This window comes from Microcaecilia unicolor, chromosome 3 (assembly GCF_901765095.1).
Source record: "Microcaecilia unicolor chromosome 3, aMicUni1.1, whole genome shotgun sequence".
NCBI lineage: Eukaryota > Metazoa > Chordata > Amphibia > Gymnophiona > Siphonopidae > Microcaecilia > Microcaecilia unicolor.
Window position 1 is genome coordinate 47,368,097 of NC_044033.1, and position 20,879 is coordinate 47,388,975.

At 42.6% G+C, this 20,879-nt stretch overlaps 1 protein-coding gene across 2 annotated transcripts in view; it reads right to left on the bottom strand.

Moving 5' to 3' along the window:
• RBKS (ribokinase) overlaps positions 1-20,879 on the bottom strand; it is a 250,625-nt gene that overhangs the window by 214,883 nt on the left and 14,863 nt on the right. For both annotated transcript variants that reach the window (XM_030195886.1, XM_030195887.1), the window contains exon 2: positions 3,354-3,486. In XM_030195886.1, the coding sequence (XP_030051746.1) occupies positions 3,354-3,486 (133 nt within the window). The remainder of the gene's footprint in view (positions 1-3,353; positions 3,487-20,879) is intronic.

Sequence of the window (20,879 nt, forward strand, 5' to 3'; positions counted from 1 at the left end):
AGCTGTGCATTTACAGACAAACTCTGATTATACAGCTGGTTTTCAAACCATAAAGTAGATTTAACAATAGTTCCTAAAAGTCCTCTACAGTTTGGTAGTATAATATTAACCCCCTTTTTTATTGTAAGTGCTTTCTGTATAAGTACATTGAGGATACTTTTATAAGGTTGCCTAGGTTGGGAGGTCAAGTAGGCACCTGTTTTGGGGTTATGTTATAAAAGCACATTAGCGCCTATCTGTATTTATAAAATAGCATCCCCAAAGTGCAGAAATCATATTTAAAATGCAGCTGAAGTATGTATCTTATAACTTAGGCACATAATTCATGACTGCACACGCTTTGCTCAAACTGCACCCCTGACCACACCTACTCGAGGGTCATGTAGAAGAACGCATCTTTGTCACTGCATGTACTTTTACACGGATATCCTGGGGGTAATTTTATTCTACGTGTATTCAAAAAAGATGTATGTGCAAAAATCCTTTCAAACATGACCTCATCATGGGCAGTATTTCTAACTACTTCTTCCCATACAGTTGTAAACTCATATTTTAAAGATTCAATATGTATATTAGGAATTATTTTTGAAACATTAAACTTTTGTTCAAACTCCAAATTGAGGCACTTCTTTGAGCTTCTTTTTCTGCCCTGCATCGCATTAAAGTGGTCAGATCTCTCATTCCCATCAAACTCCTTCACATTCTCAACCTTTCTCTTGTATTGTTGCATGTGGATTATTGCAATATCCTTTAGAATGTTCTCCTTCCAAATACTATCAAACAGATTCAGTTGATACAATCCATAGCAGTTAACCTACTTCACTCAGTGCACATGTTTGATCGGGTCTCACTGTTATTGATACAAGAACACTGGCTCCCAGTTTGTGCACGTTCAAGTTTTAAGGCCCTCACCCTAGTCCACGAGGCCTCATATTTAGCTCACACTGAAACTTCATTTTACCTCCCCATGCAGTTCCACACTTACCCCTCATACCAGGGCCAGCGTTAGACATGATGTGGCCCAGGGCAGATGGTAGGGAGTGGGCCCCAAAGCTTGCTTGCAGGCTGTGGCTCTTTCAACTTCCTGGAGGTTTGGGGCCTCCTGTGATATGGGGCCCAGGGCAATTGCCCTGGTTGCCCACGCCTAACGCCGGCCCTGTCCCATACAGTCTGACCTGGTGAAGGTAGGGCCTTCCCTGAGGGAGATTTCAGACCCTCTATCTACAAAGCCCAGATTTTTATGGTTCTAGGAGACATCTTCATGCTATGGTGCAGTTCAGAACATTATGCTTAGGCCCTAGGCAGCAGTGGCAGACCACATGTGAGTCAGTGATTGATATCTATGCTTTGCCAGGGCATATTTTGAATTCCAATGGCATGTTTACCATGAGATAAAACTGGCTGATGAGGTCAAATTTCAAAGGGGAGAGGGGTGACAAAGATTTGGATGCAGGGGTTTTTTTTTGTTTTATTTAATGAAATCATCTTTATTAAAGTTTGTACAAGTGCATAAGAACATCAAAACATAAGTAACGAAAGAAAAGGAAACAATTCCCTCCCTCCATCCCCTTCCCCATTAGCAACAAACGGTGAGGCCCAAGGAGCTAATGAGCATTATAGCTGGTGCCCAGTTCCAAACATTAACATTGAAGTGCACTTAAAAGTCCGCTATGCAATCTGACTGTCAAAGAGTCCAAAAATGGAGTCTGTACTTTGATAAAGAAATCAATCTTTTTATGAGTGGTGCACAGAACTGACAATCATTCCATATGAAGCAGATAGTACATTTGATTCCTCCAAAGAGACAGTGTTGGAGGTTCAGGATAAATCCACTGCAACAAAATGCAGTGCTTCACCATCAAGTAAGGTTTCCTCACAAATAATATCTGCTCCTCACTGGACAGCTTGAGATCATCATCCAGATCTAGTAAGTATAATGTTTGGGATCTGGGTATAGCACGTTGAAGAAGTCTCTCAAGATGAGTCCAGAGCACTTCCAAAAAACAGGAAATCTTCAAACAAGATCACCAACAATTAATATAAATACCCTCTTGGGCACACTTAGGACAATCTGCAGATCTGGTTGGCCAAATTTTATGCACTTGACTAGGGCTCATGTAAAGGCAATATAAAGTTTTGTAATGAGTTCCCCGAAAGGGAAAGGTTTTTTTTTTTTTAACTGGACATGGGAGAAGATCAGGGGAAGGAATCAGTGCTGGCAAGCAAGAATTGAAGAAAAACACTCAAGGGAAAAGCAAGGCCTGTGTCTGGACAAAGAGAGACTAAGGAATCACAGAGGCAGATATGTGCATGGGAATTCCCATACATGCTCAGAAAGACCTTGTTCGATATCTAAGCTAAGTTCATGTCGGTGTCGTGGAATGGCATCATTCACTAATGTGGCTGGTTTCATCCTGCTTGTTGAAGGAGAACTCTTTCTCTTCTCTCTAGCTAGAGACAACTTCACCAAAGAGCTCTTTATTAATACCAGATCTAGAGGCAAAGTCTGTCTCCCTCTAGAGTTCTTCATATTCCATGTTAGGCACATATTGAAAAAGGCACTAAGGGGGTCTTTTACTAAGGCGAACTCACATTTTTAGCGCATGCTAAAATTGGGCGCACGTTAAACATTAGAGATGCCTATAGGAATGCCCATAGGATCTCAAGCTGTCCAGTTTAGCACGTGCCCAATTGTGAGCACGCCTTAGTAAAAGGGGGTCTGAGTTTTCTTACTCAAGTAGGCTCTCTCTCATTGTGTGCTTGTCACATGTCAATGTATTTATAAACAGACAAGAACTGAGAAGCAAACTAGAAGATTTTGGAAATATCAACAAATCTGTTGTGTTTTATTTGTGATATCAACTAAAGTTCAAAAGGGAGTGTTTTCTCACTGAATGGTTGGTCTTGGAGATTATTCTACCTTTCTCTCTTACCAGTAGACTAGCACCCACATACTCATCTCATTTCAAAGCATAACCCAGGGTTGCATTGATTTTGGTCAAACCGTAATGAAAAATGTAAAAAACCTGTAAGTAGCAAAAAAAAAAAATATTCATTCTTATAATGATTTAAATTACTATTTCTTAATAATGAATATTTGATAAAGTGTTACATTTTTCCTGTGTCCATTGAAATCAAATTTTTATTTCCACAATGGACCTGCTGTTCTCAGCCAAGAAATGCTGACTCCTTGTCCTATCCCCAGGAACTGGAAAGAATTATGGCAAGAGATGAAACAGTTATACATTTTACAAAAACCCTTTGTACTTGCCAACCACTTAGACCCAAGAGCTCTTTAAAAAATTGCAAGCAACCAGGGAAAAGGATTGATGTACAGCAGCCTTAAAACTTACCTTACAAATCATTGATACCTTAGCCCCAAGTCGAGCTGCCTGGATACACTGGTTGGCTCCTTTACCCCCAAATCCAATAAAGAACTTGTGTCCATGAATTGTTTCTCCAATATTGGGGAGGCGAGTGCTAACACTATTAACACAAAGTGAAAACATAAATTATTGGAAGAGAGATGAATTTTTGTTCTAAACAAGCCAATATTAAGATGAGAGACAACAATAGAACCACTTGATATTTTGAATTTGCATTATACTGCTCCAGAATTTAACCTCTGATTATTTCTCAAAGCACACCGGAATTGTTCTGTTTGTGAAAAACAAGGGAAGAACACTACATTTTGTGCTTCTACTAAACAGGTCAATTAATTTATTCCTTATGAGGGCAACTGGTTATTGCAGCATTTAACAGCTATAAAAGGTAAGGTGTAAGAATGATGTTTGTGGTGAGATGTTAGTTTAGTATAAATTGGGTTTGTCATAAGACAGGACCCCTGTATCCCTTAAGAGACTGAGTGACATAGCAGAAAACAGGATATCTTCAAACAGACATGTGTGGCAGACCATCTATGCATGGGTTCCATGACAAAGGCTAGCAAATTCTGCAGCAAATGTACACTCAATCATATTTGTACAATTATCTACAAATAGATGGTAATTTTATACAGGATTTTTATTGCACATAAAAGTTATACACTGTGACAAGGTGTGTACTTGTACCTGAATCGAGTCTAGGTATTTTGGGGGAAGGAGTTTGGGTAAAGTGCAGGCAAAGTCATGAGGTACACATCTAGGTTATAAAATGTGCACCTATGCACACACATATCTCAGACAGAACTTGGCATCAATTTTTTCTCCTTCTGCATTCATTGTTGAGAAAGCTGTAAATTCCATAAGTTCTTTCTCATTGCTTCTTGATCTTATTCCAACTTAATTGGTTGAGTTTCTGTCTTTACTTCTTCGTTTTATTCTACCTGTAATGCAGGCTAGTTTTCCACATGTTCTGTTCCCAATATTTGGACTGAATATCCGGGTATGTGCAGTCACTCAGAAATTAACTGGACACTGGCAGAATATCTGGCAAGAGGTGATCTTTCAAAGGTCAGCTGAAAGTTTTTTTTTGTTTATTGTGGCTTTTGGCGCTTAATTTTGGCCTTTTTTCTCACTTTCACTGTTATCCTTGGAATCTTTCTCTCTAGTCTCTAGGATTTGCTGTGTATATATGTATATAAAACAGTTTGTTGTGTTGCTTGTCTCTCTTCCCCTTTCTTTCCTGTTATCATTGGCGTTCTCTTCTAGTTTTAAAAAAAAAATTTTATATTGTTGTAAACCACCTAGAACTTTGTCTGAGCGGTATATCAAATTTTAATAAACTTGGAAACTTGATATTTAGAGGTGCCCAGTTAGCTTGGTGGATAAAATTAGGACACCAAAAGGACAGCAACAAATTGAAGCTGAAGAAAATGTCTCTACCTCTGCATGAATGATTTTACTGCAGTGCAGATGCTCTGAACCAACTGCATTGGAACAGACTCACTACAGAAACCCTTACATGGACGCAATAGCACTTGAGGGACTGGCCTACCAACTAAGAGTCTGTGGCTAGAGCACTGACTTGATAATTCCTGAAGTATAGCCTGAAGAGAAAACTATGCATGTACATTTAATTTTCAACAATGCATATGTGTTGCTAATGCAACACACATCCTAAGTAGAAACTGTGTGTTTACTGATCATGTTGGATTGTGTCAGGTGCTTCACCGAACAATCTCTCTATATAAAAGGCAAGACCAACGTTCTATGAAGCCTCCAGCCGGAAGTGTGAAGGGGGCGAGATATCCGGTTTCCCTATGAGTGTCTGCCCCGCCCTCTCTGTAACACAGTCAGTGAAGGAAAACAGCAGAGCACGAAATCAAATCGCTGGCTCTGTAACAGTGAAGGACTCAGAGGGGGGAGGGGAGAGAGGCCAGAGGGCAGGGACACACACACTCCCACATGCACACAGAAGAAAACATTGCTAGCCCCCGTTTCATTTGCATCAGAAACGGGGCTTTTTTTACTAGTTACTTTATAATACTTACATAGACCCATGATTTAGCAACAGTACAGAACACAAGTGGCTATATTGTTCCTGGATTGAATTGGATACTTTTTACTGGTCCAACATCAGAATAGTCCAAAGATATTGTAATGCCTGAACTTTTGTAGACCACTTTCCACAGAAGGGGGATTTATGCATCCTGGAAAGCTCATGTACATCTTTGTATTATTCTTATATTGAGCCCATCGTAGGTATCATAACCTGCAAAGAATTTATGACCCAGCTGTTTGATAGTTTTAGTTCCAACTTACACATGATATTCACCAAATGTTCTATGAGAAATCTACATCTTAATCATATCCACAGTCAAATAGCAGATGAGGAAAAGAAGAGTCAGCATAATTTATCTCTGACAAAATGCATATTTCACAAAATAGTGATGCTAGAACTCAGAATGACTGTACAGTTAACGACAGCACATACAATCATGTGACAGAGAGGAATGTCAGGAAACTGGCCACAAAATGCTTAGTATGGCCTACGTCAAATCAAGTTATTAACAGAGTACATTCAAGGCAATTGAGAAAAGCACCAGAAAGCAAAGGGTCAGTTAAGTTTTCATTTCCAGAAGTCAAATAGCATGCATCCAGCTGTGGAAAGGAAGCCTATGTAATTATAATAGAAAACAGTTAAGGACAGAGGTACTAAAAGCCTTTTCCCACTGGGCCACATGAATTGTGAGTTTTCTCAGTGGGGGGAAATGCTTAGTAAAGTCTTTAAAGTTAAATTTTTTTCCCATGGTCTACTTTTTGAACAATTTGAGGGGAAAACCCTTTCACTTGAATGTATCATCATTCTGTGTGTTAAATAATGCCCTTCAAAATTTGGTGCTAAGCGTAATCCTATAAAGAGCACTCACAGTTTATAGAATCACGCTTAGGGGGGATTCTATATATGACACCTAAAAAACTGGTGCTAAAATCAGTGCTGATTAAGCATATTCTATAATTGGCACCTAGATTTAGGCGCCAATTATAGAATGTTGATATTTCAGTGCCTAAATCTACAGCATCCATTTAAACCAACGAAAATGTGGCATAAATCCCAGTGCATAGATTTAGGTGCACTGGGCCATATTCTATAACTAGGCAAGCACATTTCAGAATGCCCACAAGATGCTCATTTCCCCACCCATAAGCAGACATAATTGCCTACTGCATGTTAATTTTAGGTGCCACAAATAGATTCAGGCCCTTAGTCTAAAATCTAATCAGTGTCAATTAGTGCTCATTATTGCTTATTAAGTGCTGTTATCAGCATTCATTAGCTTGTTAATTTATGCGCATTGTTATAGAATCTGTGCAGATCTCTAGGCACGCTATAAAGAATTCAGGGGTTAGCGCCAATTCCAGTGCCTAACTTGAAGCGCCAAACTTACGCCTCCTGAAACCTGGTGCAAATGCTGGCACCCAAGTTAGGCACACTGAGATCATATTCTATGACTACGCAAGCAACTTTCACAACACCCCTGACATGCCCATGGCCACACCCCCTTTTGTTATGCCCTAGTAGAGTTAGAAGCATGAGCCTTTACAGCTAGGTCAACGAGTGGTGGTAAGGGCTCAGGTCTTAAGTTGGCGCACGCTAGTTTTAATATTAGCGTAGGCTCATTTCCTGGCCCATTAAAAAACAGCCTTTTTCCCAGCCATGGTAAAAAATGGCCTGGCACGCGCCTAAAAGATGCATCCACACTACCGCAGGTCACATTTTACCACGGCTTTGTAAAAGGACTCCTCTATTTGCTGTGTTCTCCTCCCTTTTTTTGACTGCGGTCTAATGTTGTCATGTTACAATGACCTGTGTTGTGGGAATCAAGCCTGCTTGATTAGGCCTTGTTGCAAAATGATAAATATTAAATAAAACAAAAGAAAGCTATGAGTTCAGTCAACAGGTCTCACAGTATAATTTAAAACAAAGTTAAATAAACATTTATAGGGTCCTTTTACAAAAGCGCAGGAGGGCTAATGCGCAGGTAGAGCAAGCCCAAGGATGGGGGTATGGCAGCACTGGGGGGGGGGGGGGTAGGTGGTTGAAATCATGTATCATGGAATCAATTCCAATCCCCATGTGCTTGTGTGTCTATGTTTTGTTTGGGTGTGTGTGTCTTTCTGTATATATGTGTGTATATAACTTTGTGTGCATGTGTTGGGTATTTGTGTCTCTGTGATAAGGAACGTAGAGGAGACAGGTAGCTTGAAAGAAGCAATTCTGTATCTGCTGTGATTCACTATATCAACATTTCTATGCTGCACATGATGGAGCTGCTTCTCCCACAGAAATGTATTGGGCAACTTTTTGAGGGAGCTTATTTCTGTAGAACCCTCAGTCCAATCTGACCCATTTTTAAACTCAGAGTGTCTTTTCATCAGATTTCCCCCCATGCCATATTTGATCCCATTCCATCAAGTTTTTGAAGAATTATTTGCTCCCAAACAAATATTCTCAATCCCTTATGTATAATTTAATTTCAACTTTCATTGGGTTGGAAAGAATAACTTATCATGTACAACTTGTTTGTTGACCTTTATTTCCATATATCCAAGTAGTCTTGCTCAACAACCATAATTTCTTTTACTGTTCTAATATAAATGTTATTCTCTTGTCATTTAATTCAGCCCTGGCAATGTTTACTGAATTTTGATTACCATCAGTCTTGCATGAATTTCAGATTATTGCTATGAAAATGCTATAATAAGTAATTTATATAATCAAGGCGAGATCATAAAATGCACTTGGCTTAGTTCTATGCCAGAAACAGTATTCATAATGATCCAAAAAAAGTCTAAAAACAACTCATGTTATTTAAAACATGAAGAAAAACAAGCTGAACAAATAGTGTATTTCTGAACCAACCCTCGTGTTTCCACAATATAAAGCAGAGCATGGGTCAGTATGAGGCCTCCATTCTAAATCTGGAAACAAATTGAGAAATTGTGGGTCATCAGTAACCAGCTGGAATGCCCACGCATTACTCTGACACATTCACAAGAACAGACCCTTCTGTTTACAGGCACAGCTTTCACTCTGCAATTCAGAATTCTTAAAACAAAAACTCAGCATGGAGATGTCTTTGGGGGAGGGAACTTGGGCCTTGATTACAGTATTTCAGCACCACCAACCAAATGGTTAAGTATGTTAAGATGCCTTTGAAAGGTTAGTTGGCAGCTCTGGACTCAGCACTGATCTCCCAACCCACGTTGGAAATTTTATTTTTGTGCAATTGTTATTTTTACCACCAAAGAGCACCGAAGTGCGTGTTCAGATGCGCCTTTAAAAGGAGTGCTCATGAATTCAAGTTCCAATGTATTCTTAGCACAGATGCTAAAGCTGGACAGCAACAGATTTGTAACAACCCACTGGAATGAAAGCAAAATTATACACACTGTAATATGTTTTAATGTTTGATTTGTAACTCAACCTGTGAAATTCAGCGATTAAAATGGCAGAATTTAAATTCTTAAATTCACTTATAAAACGCATGGTCTACTGCATTCCAATTAAAGCAGGGCAAAACCTACTTGAATAATAAGTTTACTAAGGAAAGTGGCAGAAGAGAGAAAGGTAAACACATTCTGCCATACTGAGACAGTCTGAGAAGTCACTGAAAGAGTGATCTTCAATGCTATTTTGGCAGATAAAACAATGTTTTACCCATGAAAATGTTTTTTGTTTAAACTGCTAACCCTCTATGTAGATAAAAGCATAAGGTACATACCTTTACCTACTTACTACTACTACTTAGGGGGTCTTTTACTAAGCTACGGCAGAAATCAGCTGGCGGTAACTGTTGACGCCCATAAGAATATAATGGGCATGTCAGCTTTTACAGCTAGCTGATTTGTACTGCGAGCTAAAAAAGTTACCATGGCTTAGTAAAAGATCCCCTACGGTATGAAATGCATTTTATGTATAGAAATAAGCCTTATAAAACTGCCTATAGGCATATATATATATATATATATATATATATATATATATATATATGTACTTTTACGTGATAAATGTGTAGAAGTTTCCAGAAATAGAAGCTGGGTGGTATCACAAGATATGCATGTAGAATATAAAGGGCAAAGGTTCATGGTTTTGAAATACTGCCTTTCTGTGGCAGGGGATTAGCCAGACAACAGATTTTGGGTGGGCCTAGGCAAGAAATGGGTGGGCACCAAGTGTTCTTTCCAACCCCCACCAGAAAAATATCTGAGCTGGCGGGAAAACGCTTCTTTCCACCTTGGCAGTTTGCAGTAGGCATGTGCTGAAAACTGAGCATGCACAGGTGCCAGTATCGTGGAGAGCAGCGTTTTAATTACTATCAGGGGGATGTCTTCAGCTGGCGGAGTTTGGGATCCCCACCAGCTACCGCTAAACGTGTGCTACTGTTGGGAGGGCCTGAGCCCTAAGTGCAGGCCCACCTGTGGCTACGCCACTGTTCTGTGGTACAACCAAAGTGGTTTTTACATTTATTATATGCAGGTACTTTCTCAGTCCCTAATGGGCTCACAATCTATGAGCATAAGCTTTTGTACCTGCAGAAATGGAGTGTTAAGCGATTTACCCAGATTCACAAGAACATGAAGGGAATCGAACACTTCTCAGCCCACTGCAGTAACCATTAGGCTTCTCTTCCACAAATATGTGTGAAAACGTAGACAAAAAATTAACACCTGCTTGAGTGTCTACGTTCTCAGCTGTAATTTCATTATTACACACATAGCAGATGCGTTTGTGGCTATCTGCTGGAACATTATATCCTCATATAGCCACATGCAGGGGCCCTTTTACTAAGCCACGTAGGCGTCTACGTGCGCCCAACGCATGGCAATTTTGAGTTACCGCCCGGCTACCGCGTGGCCCTTGCGTTTTCATTTTTGACGTGCGTCTGCTAGGCACATCAGAAAATAGCTCTATTTTCTGGTGCATGGGCGGTAACCGGGTGGTAATCGTCATTCTACGCGCGTTGACCATTACTGCCCGGTTACTGCGTGAGACCTTACCGCTAGGTCAATGGCTGGCGATAAGGTCTCAGACTCAAAATGGACACGCAGCAATTTTCATTTTGCTGCACATCCATTTTCAGCAAAAAGTTTTAAAAAGGCATTTTTAACAGGTGCGCTGAAAAATGATTCTGAGTGTGCCCAAGACATGCGTCTACAGTACTGAAGGCCATTTTTCAGCATGTCTTTGTAAAAGGGCCCCTTAGGAATTTGGTATTGAAGGATTTAGAATCTATGAAGTTATCAAATAAATTAATGAGAAGATATAACAACTTGTGGTTAGAGGGGATATTCAGCAGACTATCTGGTTAAGTGAAACTGAATATCCTTGGATAGCTGCCTACAAGCCTCTCCTGGCCATTTAAATGCTTTGAGTATTGACACCTTAGAATATATAGTGGAGCACATGTGATCAGTCTTTGGCATAACATATATATGTCTATGTGCCTTTAAAGCCAAAGCGATCTGTTACAAAAATATCCTTATTGTGTGGAGGCGTTCCTGGGGCAACAACTATGCTTGTAGCTATGCATTTTGAAAACTGTAAAAGCAGGCACAAATCAATGTGGGTAGTTTTATCTTTGACAATATTAAAGGAAACATATATGTGTATTTTTGCTTTGATTATTGGTGATAATCCCATGAGTAAGAAGTGGCTACAGTGTGTGCACCGCAGCACCAGTTTGACTATTGCCCCTGAATCACAAAGGCATTCGTTAAGTTTTCATTTTTAAGCCATTGAAATATATAAATAAAACAAACGGTCCTCTTTTCTTTTTGCTTGGCAGTTTTCTCCTGTTCCTTTGGGCTTTCAGCTCTGTTGGGCTATAGTTCCAACATGCAAGGTCTCAATTTCCTATAATATATCTCTCCAATTCAAAGCTGCTATTGCTGCAATAGTCCTTGGCTGGGGCCCACAAATCGTGAAGCTGGCTAGCATCTCAAAGCCTAGACAGCCCAGGGAGCAGAAAGCCTAACCTAGAAATCAAACCCAGGTGTTCCACCTGGCAGTGTGCAGTACTTGGTACTGAGTCACTGGGGCAGCCTAGATATCTGCTTCCCCCCCCCCCCCCCAACCAGTCTACATTCTGCCTTTGCCAGCCCAGCAATAATACAAGCTCATTTAACATTGGTATTTTTCACTGAGACTCACTACTAAACTCAAGCAGTCTGGTAGCAGGATACTGCACTCTCATAAATTACCCTTGCCAGCCACTCAGCCCCTAAAATCCCATGACTAAACTAAAGACTCCCTTGTGGGCACTAAACTGGATGAAAATTATATCAATAAAATAAACACAGAGAGAATTTGTGGACTGCCGTGGAAAGGATAGGATGCTGTTTGCTTCTTGATGCTAATATGTGGTTTATATATTGGAAAAAGAATGGGACCTTTGTGTTGGCAGTTGTATCCCAGTCTACTTTAGAATAGATAATCTTTTAAATTAACTTTTACAAAACACTGAAGATAAATATCTCAAGATAACATAGAAAACATCCGTAGGCACGCTTACCTGTGCCCAATCTCATAATGGCTGCCGCAACCTCCAACAGAAATCTCACAAGATTGCTGCCAGAAGTTGCAGCAGCCATTTTGGCTGCGGACACGGGATGGGTAGAAGTGATGCTCCAGACCCAACTAGCCTTAGTCCACCAGGGTGTTAAGGTAGGCCCATGGGGGCCAGCAGCAGCCTACAGGCAGGCCTGGGGGGGGGGGGGGGCAACAGGTAGGTCTAGGAGGGGGGGCTTCTCATGTTTGGGGGGGAGGGGGAGGGAGGAAAGAAGTGGGAGTTCCTTTGGTTCGGGGGGGGGGGGGGGGAGGAGGAGATCTATGGGACATAGAACAAACACTTTCAGTTTCAGCCAAAAAGGCACAGAAATTTTGGCCAAAACTAAAACAAAGCTGATTTCAGACCAATTTCAGTGCCAAAGCAAAAGCCAAATTCAGTTGGCCTCTACTCATTACTGCTCCTCTCACATTGTTTTAGGTGCCTGTCAGGCTTATTTTCGAAAGAGAAGGGTGCCCATCTTTCAACACAGATCGGGAGATGGGCGTCCTTCTCTCAGGGTCGCCCAAATCGGCATAATCGAAAGCCGATTTTGGGCGTCCCCAACTGCTTCCCGTCGTGGGATGACCAAAGTTCCTGGGGGCGTCAGAGGCATAGCGAAGGCGGGACTGGGACGTGCCTAACAGATGGGCATCCTCGAGCGATAATGGAAAAAAGAAAGAGTCCCTGAAGAGCACTTGGGCAACTTTACTTGGTCCATTTTTTCTTATGACCAAGCCTCAAAAAGGTGCCCGAACTGACCAGATGACCACCGGAGGGAATCGGGGATGACCTCCTCTGACTCCCCCAGTGGTAACTAATCCCCTCCCACCCTGAAAAAAACAACTTTAAAAACTTTTTTTGCCAGACTCAAATATCATACTCAGGTCCATCGCAGCAGTATGCAGGTCCCTGAGGGGTGTGTGTGTGTGTCAGCGGAGGCGTGGACGTCCTTCTTTCAAACATTTTGGACATCCTAAACTGCCCCCCCCCCACAGGGACGGCCAAATTTCAAGGGAGTGGATTGGAGGAGTGGCCTAGTGGTTAGAGCACTGGTCTTGCAATCCAGAAGTGGCCGGTTCAAATCCCACTGCTGCTACTTGTGATCCAAAATCTAAATAAATAAAGAGGGTGTTGGAGGCATAGCAAAGGCATGGATATCCTTCTCACAGAAACATCCACATTATGGACATCCTCAGCTGCCCGTCGAAGGGACGGAAGCATAGCGAAGGCATCTAACACTTGGACGTCCTTCACCCATACTCAAAAAAAAAAAAAAAAAAAAGACGTCCCTGAAAAGCACTTGGACTTTTTCACTTGAACTTGTGTATTTTTTAAGGTTGTAGACAGCAATTTATTTAAGGTTGTAGACATCTATTATACACGCAGCTTGTCTGCGTGTATGAAGCCGTCTTTGGCATGCACAGAGCAGCCACGCATAACGCTTAGGAAGGAAATCATGTTCAAATGAGCTAACAGCGAGCAGCTCATTTGCATGCGATTTCCTTCATGCATGCCTGTTCTTTTCCGAATCGATAAGGGATCTGTAAGGGAAGGCCCTTTTCCGTTCAGTTAGTGCATCAGTTACTCCACTGCAGTGCCCCCTAGGGTGCCCGGTTGGTTCCTGGCATGTCAGGGGGACCAGTGCACTACAAATGCTGGCTCCTTCCACGACCAAATGAGTTGGATTTGGTCATTTTTGAGATGGGCGTCCTCGGTTTCCATTATCGCTGGAAACTGGGGACAACTATCTCTAAGGTCAACCACCTCTAAGGTCGACCATCTTGTTGAGATTTGGGCGTCCCCGACCGTATTATCGAAACGAAAGATGGCCGCCCATCTTGTTTCAATAATACGGGTTTCCCCACCCCTTCGCGGGGGACGTCCTGCGAGGACGCCCTCAGGAAAACTTGGGCGCCCCATTTGATTATGCCCCTCCACGTATGCTAAAGACAAATCATTTTTGCAAATGATTGAATCTACGTGCCACAAATTGGTACGATTCACTAAAACATGCAAACTTGCATCATCACTTGTATAACCGTTTTGCACATTAAACTTGTGTCCTTGCATCACAGAAGGAAAATCAAGTTTTTTTTTTGTTCAGCTGACTGCATGTCAGGGCAAAATCCCAATGGACCCTTCAGTGGTGGCCCCTTTTCTGCTTACAGCAGTTATCTCCACAGCTGCTAATTTCAGAAGTAACTACCAAAAGAGTCAATCCCAAAATGTGGAAATCTGGCAAAGCAAAAAAAACCCAGATGTAAGCAGGGAACTCCACATCTATATGAGCTCTCCATCCCAGGAGAGATGCTTCCATCATCAGCACTTTTTGTGGCTGACGAATTTGGAATGGAAGTCCTAGAGTCAAATTGGATCGAATGGTCCACCACTGAAGGGAGCGTACAAGCTCTGAGGATACTTGGATGACATCTTCCAGACTGCTCGTGGATTGATGCCATTGAGAAGTTAGGGCCCATTGAGCTGATCTCATGTGAATGCGTGTCATGGGTGTAACATACACTGTGGAAGCCATGTGGCCCAACAATCTCAACATCTTGCTGAGAGGCACGAACCTTTGATGTGAGTGCGAGAATTGAGCAGGGCTCCTAAGAACTCCAATTGCTGGACAGGGCGTAGATGGGATGGGGTATTTTAAAACAAACCCCAGTAGCTGGAGCACCCGAATAGTCATCTGCATGGACTCCTAAGCACCCTCCTCTGAGGTGCTCTTCACTAGCCAATCGTCGAGATATGGGAAGACATGGACTCACAGTCTGTGTAGCGATGCTGCAACTACCACTAAACATTTGGTGAAGATCCTGGGAGCTGAAGCGAGGCCATAAGGCAACACGCGGTAGTGAAAGTGATGTGTTCCCAGCTGAAATTGGAGATACATCCGGTGGGTTGGAAGCATTGGGAAGTGAGTATATGCATCCTTTAAATCCAGAGAGCATAGCCAATTGTTTTTGTGAATCTCTGGGAGAAGGGTTCCCAGGGAAAACATCCTGAACTTTTCTCAGACTAGGAATTTGTTCAGGGCCCTTAGGTCTAGGATGGGACACATCCCTCCTGTTTTCTTTTGCACAAGGAAGTACCTGGAATAAAATACCTGCCCTTCTTTCCCTGGTGGAACGGGTCTGACCGCATGGGCCTTCAGAAGGGCGGAGAGTTCCTCTGCAAGTACCTGCCTGTGCTAAGAGCTGAACGAATGAGCTCTCAGTGGGCAATTTGGAGGTTTGAGGTACCAATTGAGGGCAAATCCGAGATGAACTACTTGAAGAACCCACCAGTCAGAGGTTATAAGAGGTCACCTTTAGTGAAAAAACTTCAACCTCCCCCTGACCAGCAAGTCATCTGGGACAGACACTTTTACTGTAGCTATACTCGGCTGGAGCCAGTCAAAAGCTTGTCCCTTTTTTGGGGCCTTAGGCACACGCTGTTGACGTGAACAAGCACGCTTGGGTTGAGCCTGAGTAGGCTGGCGAGCCGAAAGGTTGTACTTACACCTAGGATAGTAATAGAAATTCCTCCTTGCTAGTCAGAAGCCCTCCTAGCTGAGGTGGGAAAGAGAAGAAATGGTATCATTGTATTTTTTGATTTGGTCTGTGACCTCCTCAAACTTTTGATTTGGTCTGTAACCCCCTCAAACTTTCTCCAAAAAGGTTATCCCCCCCCCCCCCCCCCAAGCTTGGAGAATCCACCAACCTTCTGAACAGAATGTTCCAAGTTAGAAACACGGAGCCATGAGAGTCTAAGCATTGCTATACTTTGCGCGGAAATCCTGGATGCCACATCAAAAGTGTTGTAAGTGCCCCTGGTCAAAAACTTTCAAAACGCCTTCTGCTGGTTGATCAACTGGTGAACTGACTCAGCCTGGTCTGTAGGGAGATTCAGGGCCTCCAAGAGGGGGGACAGGGGGGGACAAAATTCCCAGAGTCCAGCACCACAGTCCCACCCACCCTCTGTCATCAACCGTCTGCCACTGGGCCAGGCCCCCTGCATTGAAATCACAGCGCCTCTCACCTCCATGTGAAAGCGCTGCAGGCAGCAGCAGCAGATCACCTCCCTTCGAGCCTCCTTCCCTCCCTGTGTCCCGCCCTCATCTGACGTAACTTCTGCAAGGGCGGGACACAGGGAGGGAAGGTGGCCCGAAGGGAGGTGATCTGCTGCTGCCTGCAGTGCTTTCACACGGAGGTGAGAGGCGCTGTGATTTCAATGCAGGGGGCCCGGCCCGGCGGTGGACGGAGGGGGGCAGGTGGAGGGGGGGGGGCGGCAGGGCCCCAGGGGCAGCCTTGCCCCAGGCCCAGTCTCTTGGTGGCCCTAGGGAGATTAGCATGGACCCTTGATCCATAGCCTCAGTAGGCTTATGACATGGCTTTCTGAACATCATGCTCAAGTGAAGCTAGACAGCTGTAGAGGTTTCTTTTTCTGAAGTTGTTCAGCTCTGACTTGGCATAAATGGTACTGATGCCAAGTTTCAGCACAGAGACACTTATTTGATGCCAACTTGATGCTGTGGAAATGTTTCAAGAACTGGTTCCATCAATGACAACTGGTGCCATGGTAGTTGGTATCAACAACTCAACTTGCTTAAGGTGTCAATTGACAGCCTTGAGGATTCATCTGTTCGGATCCCTCTCAAAGACAGTAAAGGCTAAAACTGGAAAGTTTTGCAGCAGGATGGTCAAAGGGGATGTACTGGTGGCTGTGAATCAGACCGCTAGAGACAGTCAAAGCCAAACCTCCATTAGGGAAGCTGCGCTCACTTCCATACAAAACCACTTATGTGTACTACAAAAGCCCAAATCTCTCTTCTCTTGTACTCAAACTTCAAAGGAGAATGGTGCTGGGGCTTGGCATGTTCACCCAGTGTGCCAACTTTCTCAAGATCTCAGCTCAGTTCTGAGGATTCCTTCTTGAGGGCAAAGCAATAACAGCAGCTCAGTTCCCATTTTTCTATGTTTATGCTTTGATTTTGACTCCAAGGATAAATGATGGACTAAGCGGCAACAACTAATTACCAGTGGTTGGTGCAGTTACCTATGGTATCAGTGATAGAAATAATACCAGACAGGATCTCAAGCAACTTAAAATTCCAGAGCTTGATATTCCTACATGACATCTTTGAACAGATGCCACAACCACAGACAATAAACTCCAGCCCTGAGCAGCACATCAAACGTTGAAATGATCTATGATGAACATCTTAAAATTATAATGGGCAATATTTGAATCTATCTGATTTCTTCTTGGCCACAATCAGAAAAATAAGACAAAATCAAGACTCATGTTTGCCCTAAAATGGACAACTGAGTCTGCTATAGATGGCCATGCTGAGGAATAAGCTCAGGGCCAAGCAGCCTGCTCAATAAAATAATAAACTTCAGTAGGGTGAGAAAACTTACCTACAAAAGGAAAACAGGAGTAGGACAAAAAAAATAACAACTGAGGAGGCATGATTACAGAAAGAGCTCAGCAGTAATGAGAGAACCCACATAGGGAGATGTGTCTGAATGTACTGCAGAGGGAACATGGTATGTGAAGCAGTAGCTGTGTGAAAATTCCAAAAGTTTTTTTCAAAAAGGCTCAGTGAGATATTCTGTGTTGGTGCCATTGGATAATATCTTTCAGCAGATGTGATCATTCACCCTGCTTGTTTTCAGAGAAAGGGTTTTTTTTTTTTTTTTTAGAGAGAAAAATGTACAATATGAATTGCAGGCAGGCAAGATATATGTGCACATGAAATATCTTAAGATTCCTAAATACCAAGTTTGAACTTTATTTTATATACTCTAAATCTTGCTTTATTAATTTCACAATCTAACTGAATTTGCATCAGTTCTAATATCTGTTAGAAATGTCTAGTCAGCCCTAAAAAGCAAAAGCACAGGAGGAAATTGCTCATCACAATTTTAGTCATCACTGTATCCTGAATTTCTGCTCTGAAATGACTCAGAAGGCGTTCTGGCAGACATATGACAATCAGGTTCACAGGGTTCAATTGTAAAAATGCTTTCGTAAGTTATCTATATGGCTTGGAGTCTGGTGGGGGCACCAAGCTGCCAGTGAAGCTAACCCCTTTGGATTCCAGCAACAGTAGCAGTGCAGCAATGTTTGAGTTGAGAACTTTGTGCTGAGGTAGCTGTCAGCAGCTAAAGGAAATTAGTAGTGCTGGCAGATGGGAGCTTCCATCAGACTCAGCCCTGCAAAAATAATAACTTTGGAAATTCATCAGCCCAGCTATCAATGAATTAACAAGTCATCTCAAACATAACATATTGACCTTTTGGAGCCCAAAAGCTTTTTAAAATTTCACTGAAACCAATGTAAACAAGAGATAGTGAGACAGTTTTCAGACATACAGCACCTGGAGGTGTAGATTGCTGAGTCACTTCCTTTATCCACATTTACTTTAATCATTATCACCTCTCAGCTCACAAAGAGTGAAGGGCGAGTTGTTTATTCCTATTCTTAGCAATCTCATTAACAGCCCAATGCTCAAAACTGCAGCACTGTACGGAACAGCGCAGCAGAACAAGTCCCTAATGTTCAATGCTAATGGTATGCAAATATAGGCGTGCTGTTAGCGTTGAGCATTAGGGAGTTAAGGGCGAGGATTGTGCCTGGCGCATGCGCTCAAGAGTTGTGCGTCAAGCACAGCTCTTTTGCACATGTTCAGCACTCACGCAGGCAGGGCCCCTGTTGGCAGAGCTACAGCATGAAACAAAGTCGTGGCATTGAAGCAACTGGAAAACTCTTCACCAGGAGCAGGCAAAAATGCCTGGGTGGGCAATGCTGATCTGCCAGGACTGCCTTTGCCCCTCTCTGCAGGCTTAAATAAACCTCTCAGCGTTGCAGAACCCATCAAACTTGTGGAGTCCGATTGAACAGGAAGGATGTTGCAGAGCCTATTTAGACACCTTTATGCCAGCTCTGAGCTGGCGTAAGGTTTACAGCGGTAAGGGTGCCCTTGTTCAGCGTGCTGTTGTCTGAACATAGGAGAGGAATAGGAAATGACATAATCAGCATGTTTTTGACTACATTAGCAAGCTCATTGCACTGTTCTTTGGCATGCTCGTTAGTTCCCACGCTCCAAGCCTCTGAACATTCTGCAGTATAAAATGTGGTTGCTAGTCAGGCACTAAAGGCCTCTAGCACCCGTGTTTAATTCTGAGCATCAATCCATCAATATATATATCAAGGCTGTCCCATCTTGCTCCTGGCGCAGCTCCAAAGCCCCTAGGTCAGGGTTGGGCAACCTGCAGCCCACCATTGAATTTTATGAAACCAAGGGAGGTGTAAACAGGAAATGCAATTAACCAGAGTTTTGACGATTTTAAATACTGTATTTCACAAATATTTTCAGCATAACCATGCTAGCAGTTTTCTCCAAGCTGAAGAGCCCTAGCCATTTTAGTCTTGTCTCATAGGGAAGTCAGCCAATCCCTTTTATTGTTTTTGTCGCCCCCTTTCTATAATTTCCAATTCCAATATATCTTTTTTGAAATGCAGCGACCAGAATTGCACATAGTACTCGAGGTGCAGCATAGGGCACTTGAGCACATACACACACACACACACACACACACACACACTTGAGACCTGTCACATCCCTTCCCTTATGACAGAAGTTTGAATTTGAGGGGATAGGGTATGGCAAGCCTTGAGAGAGCACATGTGCGATAGGGCCATAAGAACATAAGAGTAGTCATACTGGGTCAGATCATCTAGCCCAGTATTCTGTTTTCCAAACAGTGGCCAAGCCAGGTCGCAAGTACCTGGCAGAAACCCAAATCGTGGCAACACTCCATACTACAAATCCCAGGGCAAGCAGTGCTGCAGGATGGTGCAAATGGAGACAGGGTGGTAGTGATGGCAGTGGATAAGGGGATGAAGCAGATTAATCAAAAAGGAAGGGAGATGCTGGAGTATAGGGAGCAGGGAGGAAATGCTATGCATGGTGCAGGGGAAATGGAAGGAAGGGGTGAGAGATGCTAGAAGTGAAGGGTAGGGTAGGGAAGGGGAGCTGCTGGACATGGAGCAGAGAGGAAGTGGGGAAGATGCCTATGGGGGTTGGAGAAGGAGAAATGCTGCATATAGAGCAAGGGAAGGGAAGAAGGGGTGATTTTTGTCAGGATACATGGGGGGAGTGGGGGGGGGGGGGGAGACAGAGAGATTGGGAATGGATGGGGAGAGATGAAAAGCTGTAAGAAGATGCAGTAAAAAAAAGAGGGAAACTGAGGGCAGAATGATGAGGAGGGGTAAAATCTGTGTGGATAGAGAAGCAGCACAATAAATGGAAGAAAGGTGAAAGTGAAAAGATCAAATGTCTGAGATGGATGTCGGGGAGAAAGTGAAGACAGGGGGAGAGAAAAGAAAAGGCACATTGACAAGAGACTTTTGCCACAGGAAAGCAGATTACAAAAATAAATGGCCAGACAAGAAAGGTATTAAAAAAATGTATTTTCAACTTAGTGAATGCACTATGTCAGTTTTTGGTATTTACACCTGCTATCTTTATATGACAAGATAAAACATCACGCCGTCCAACACATACTAGAACCTGTATCCTGGAAGAAAATGAAGACAGAGTTTTAAAATTTATAATCTTAAATCTCACATTTCAGTAATGTTATTATATCCTACATAAAAAACAACTTTTGAGGTTGTTTTCAAATTAAAACCATGACCCTTTCAAACTGATAGCGCCACTGAGTGTGTCTCAGTCTATCAATGTTCTGACAGTGATTGATTGTATTTATTGTTGTTTTATTACATATATACATGCTGCTACCTGCCTAGGTTTGTGGATAGGTGGGCTACACATTTTAAACTAAATTATGACACAACTTATCTTCTTTGGACTCAATTATTATTTCGCAGTGAT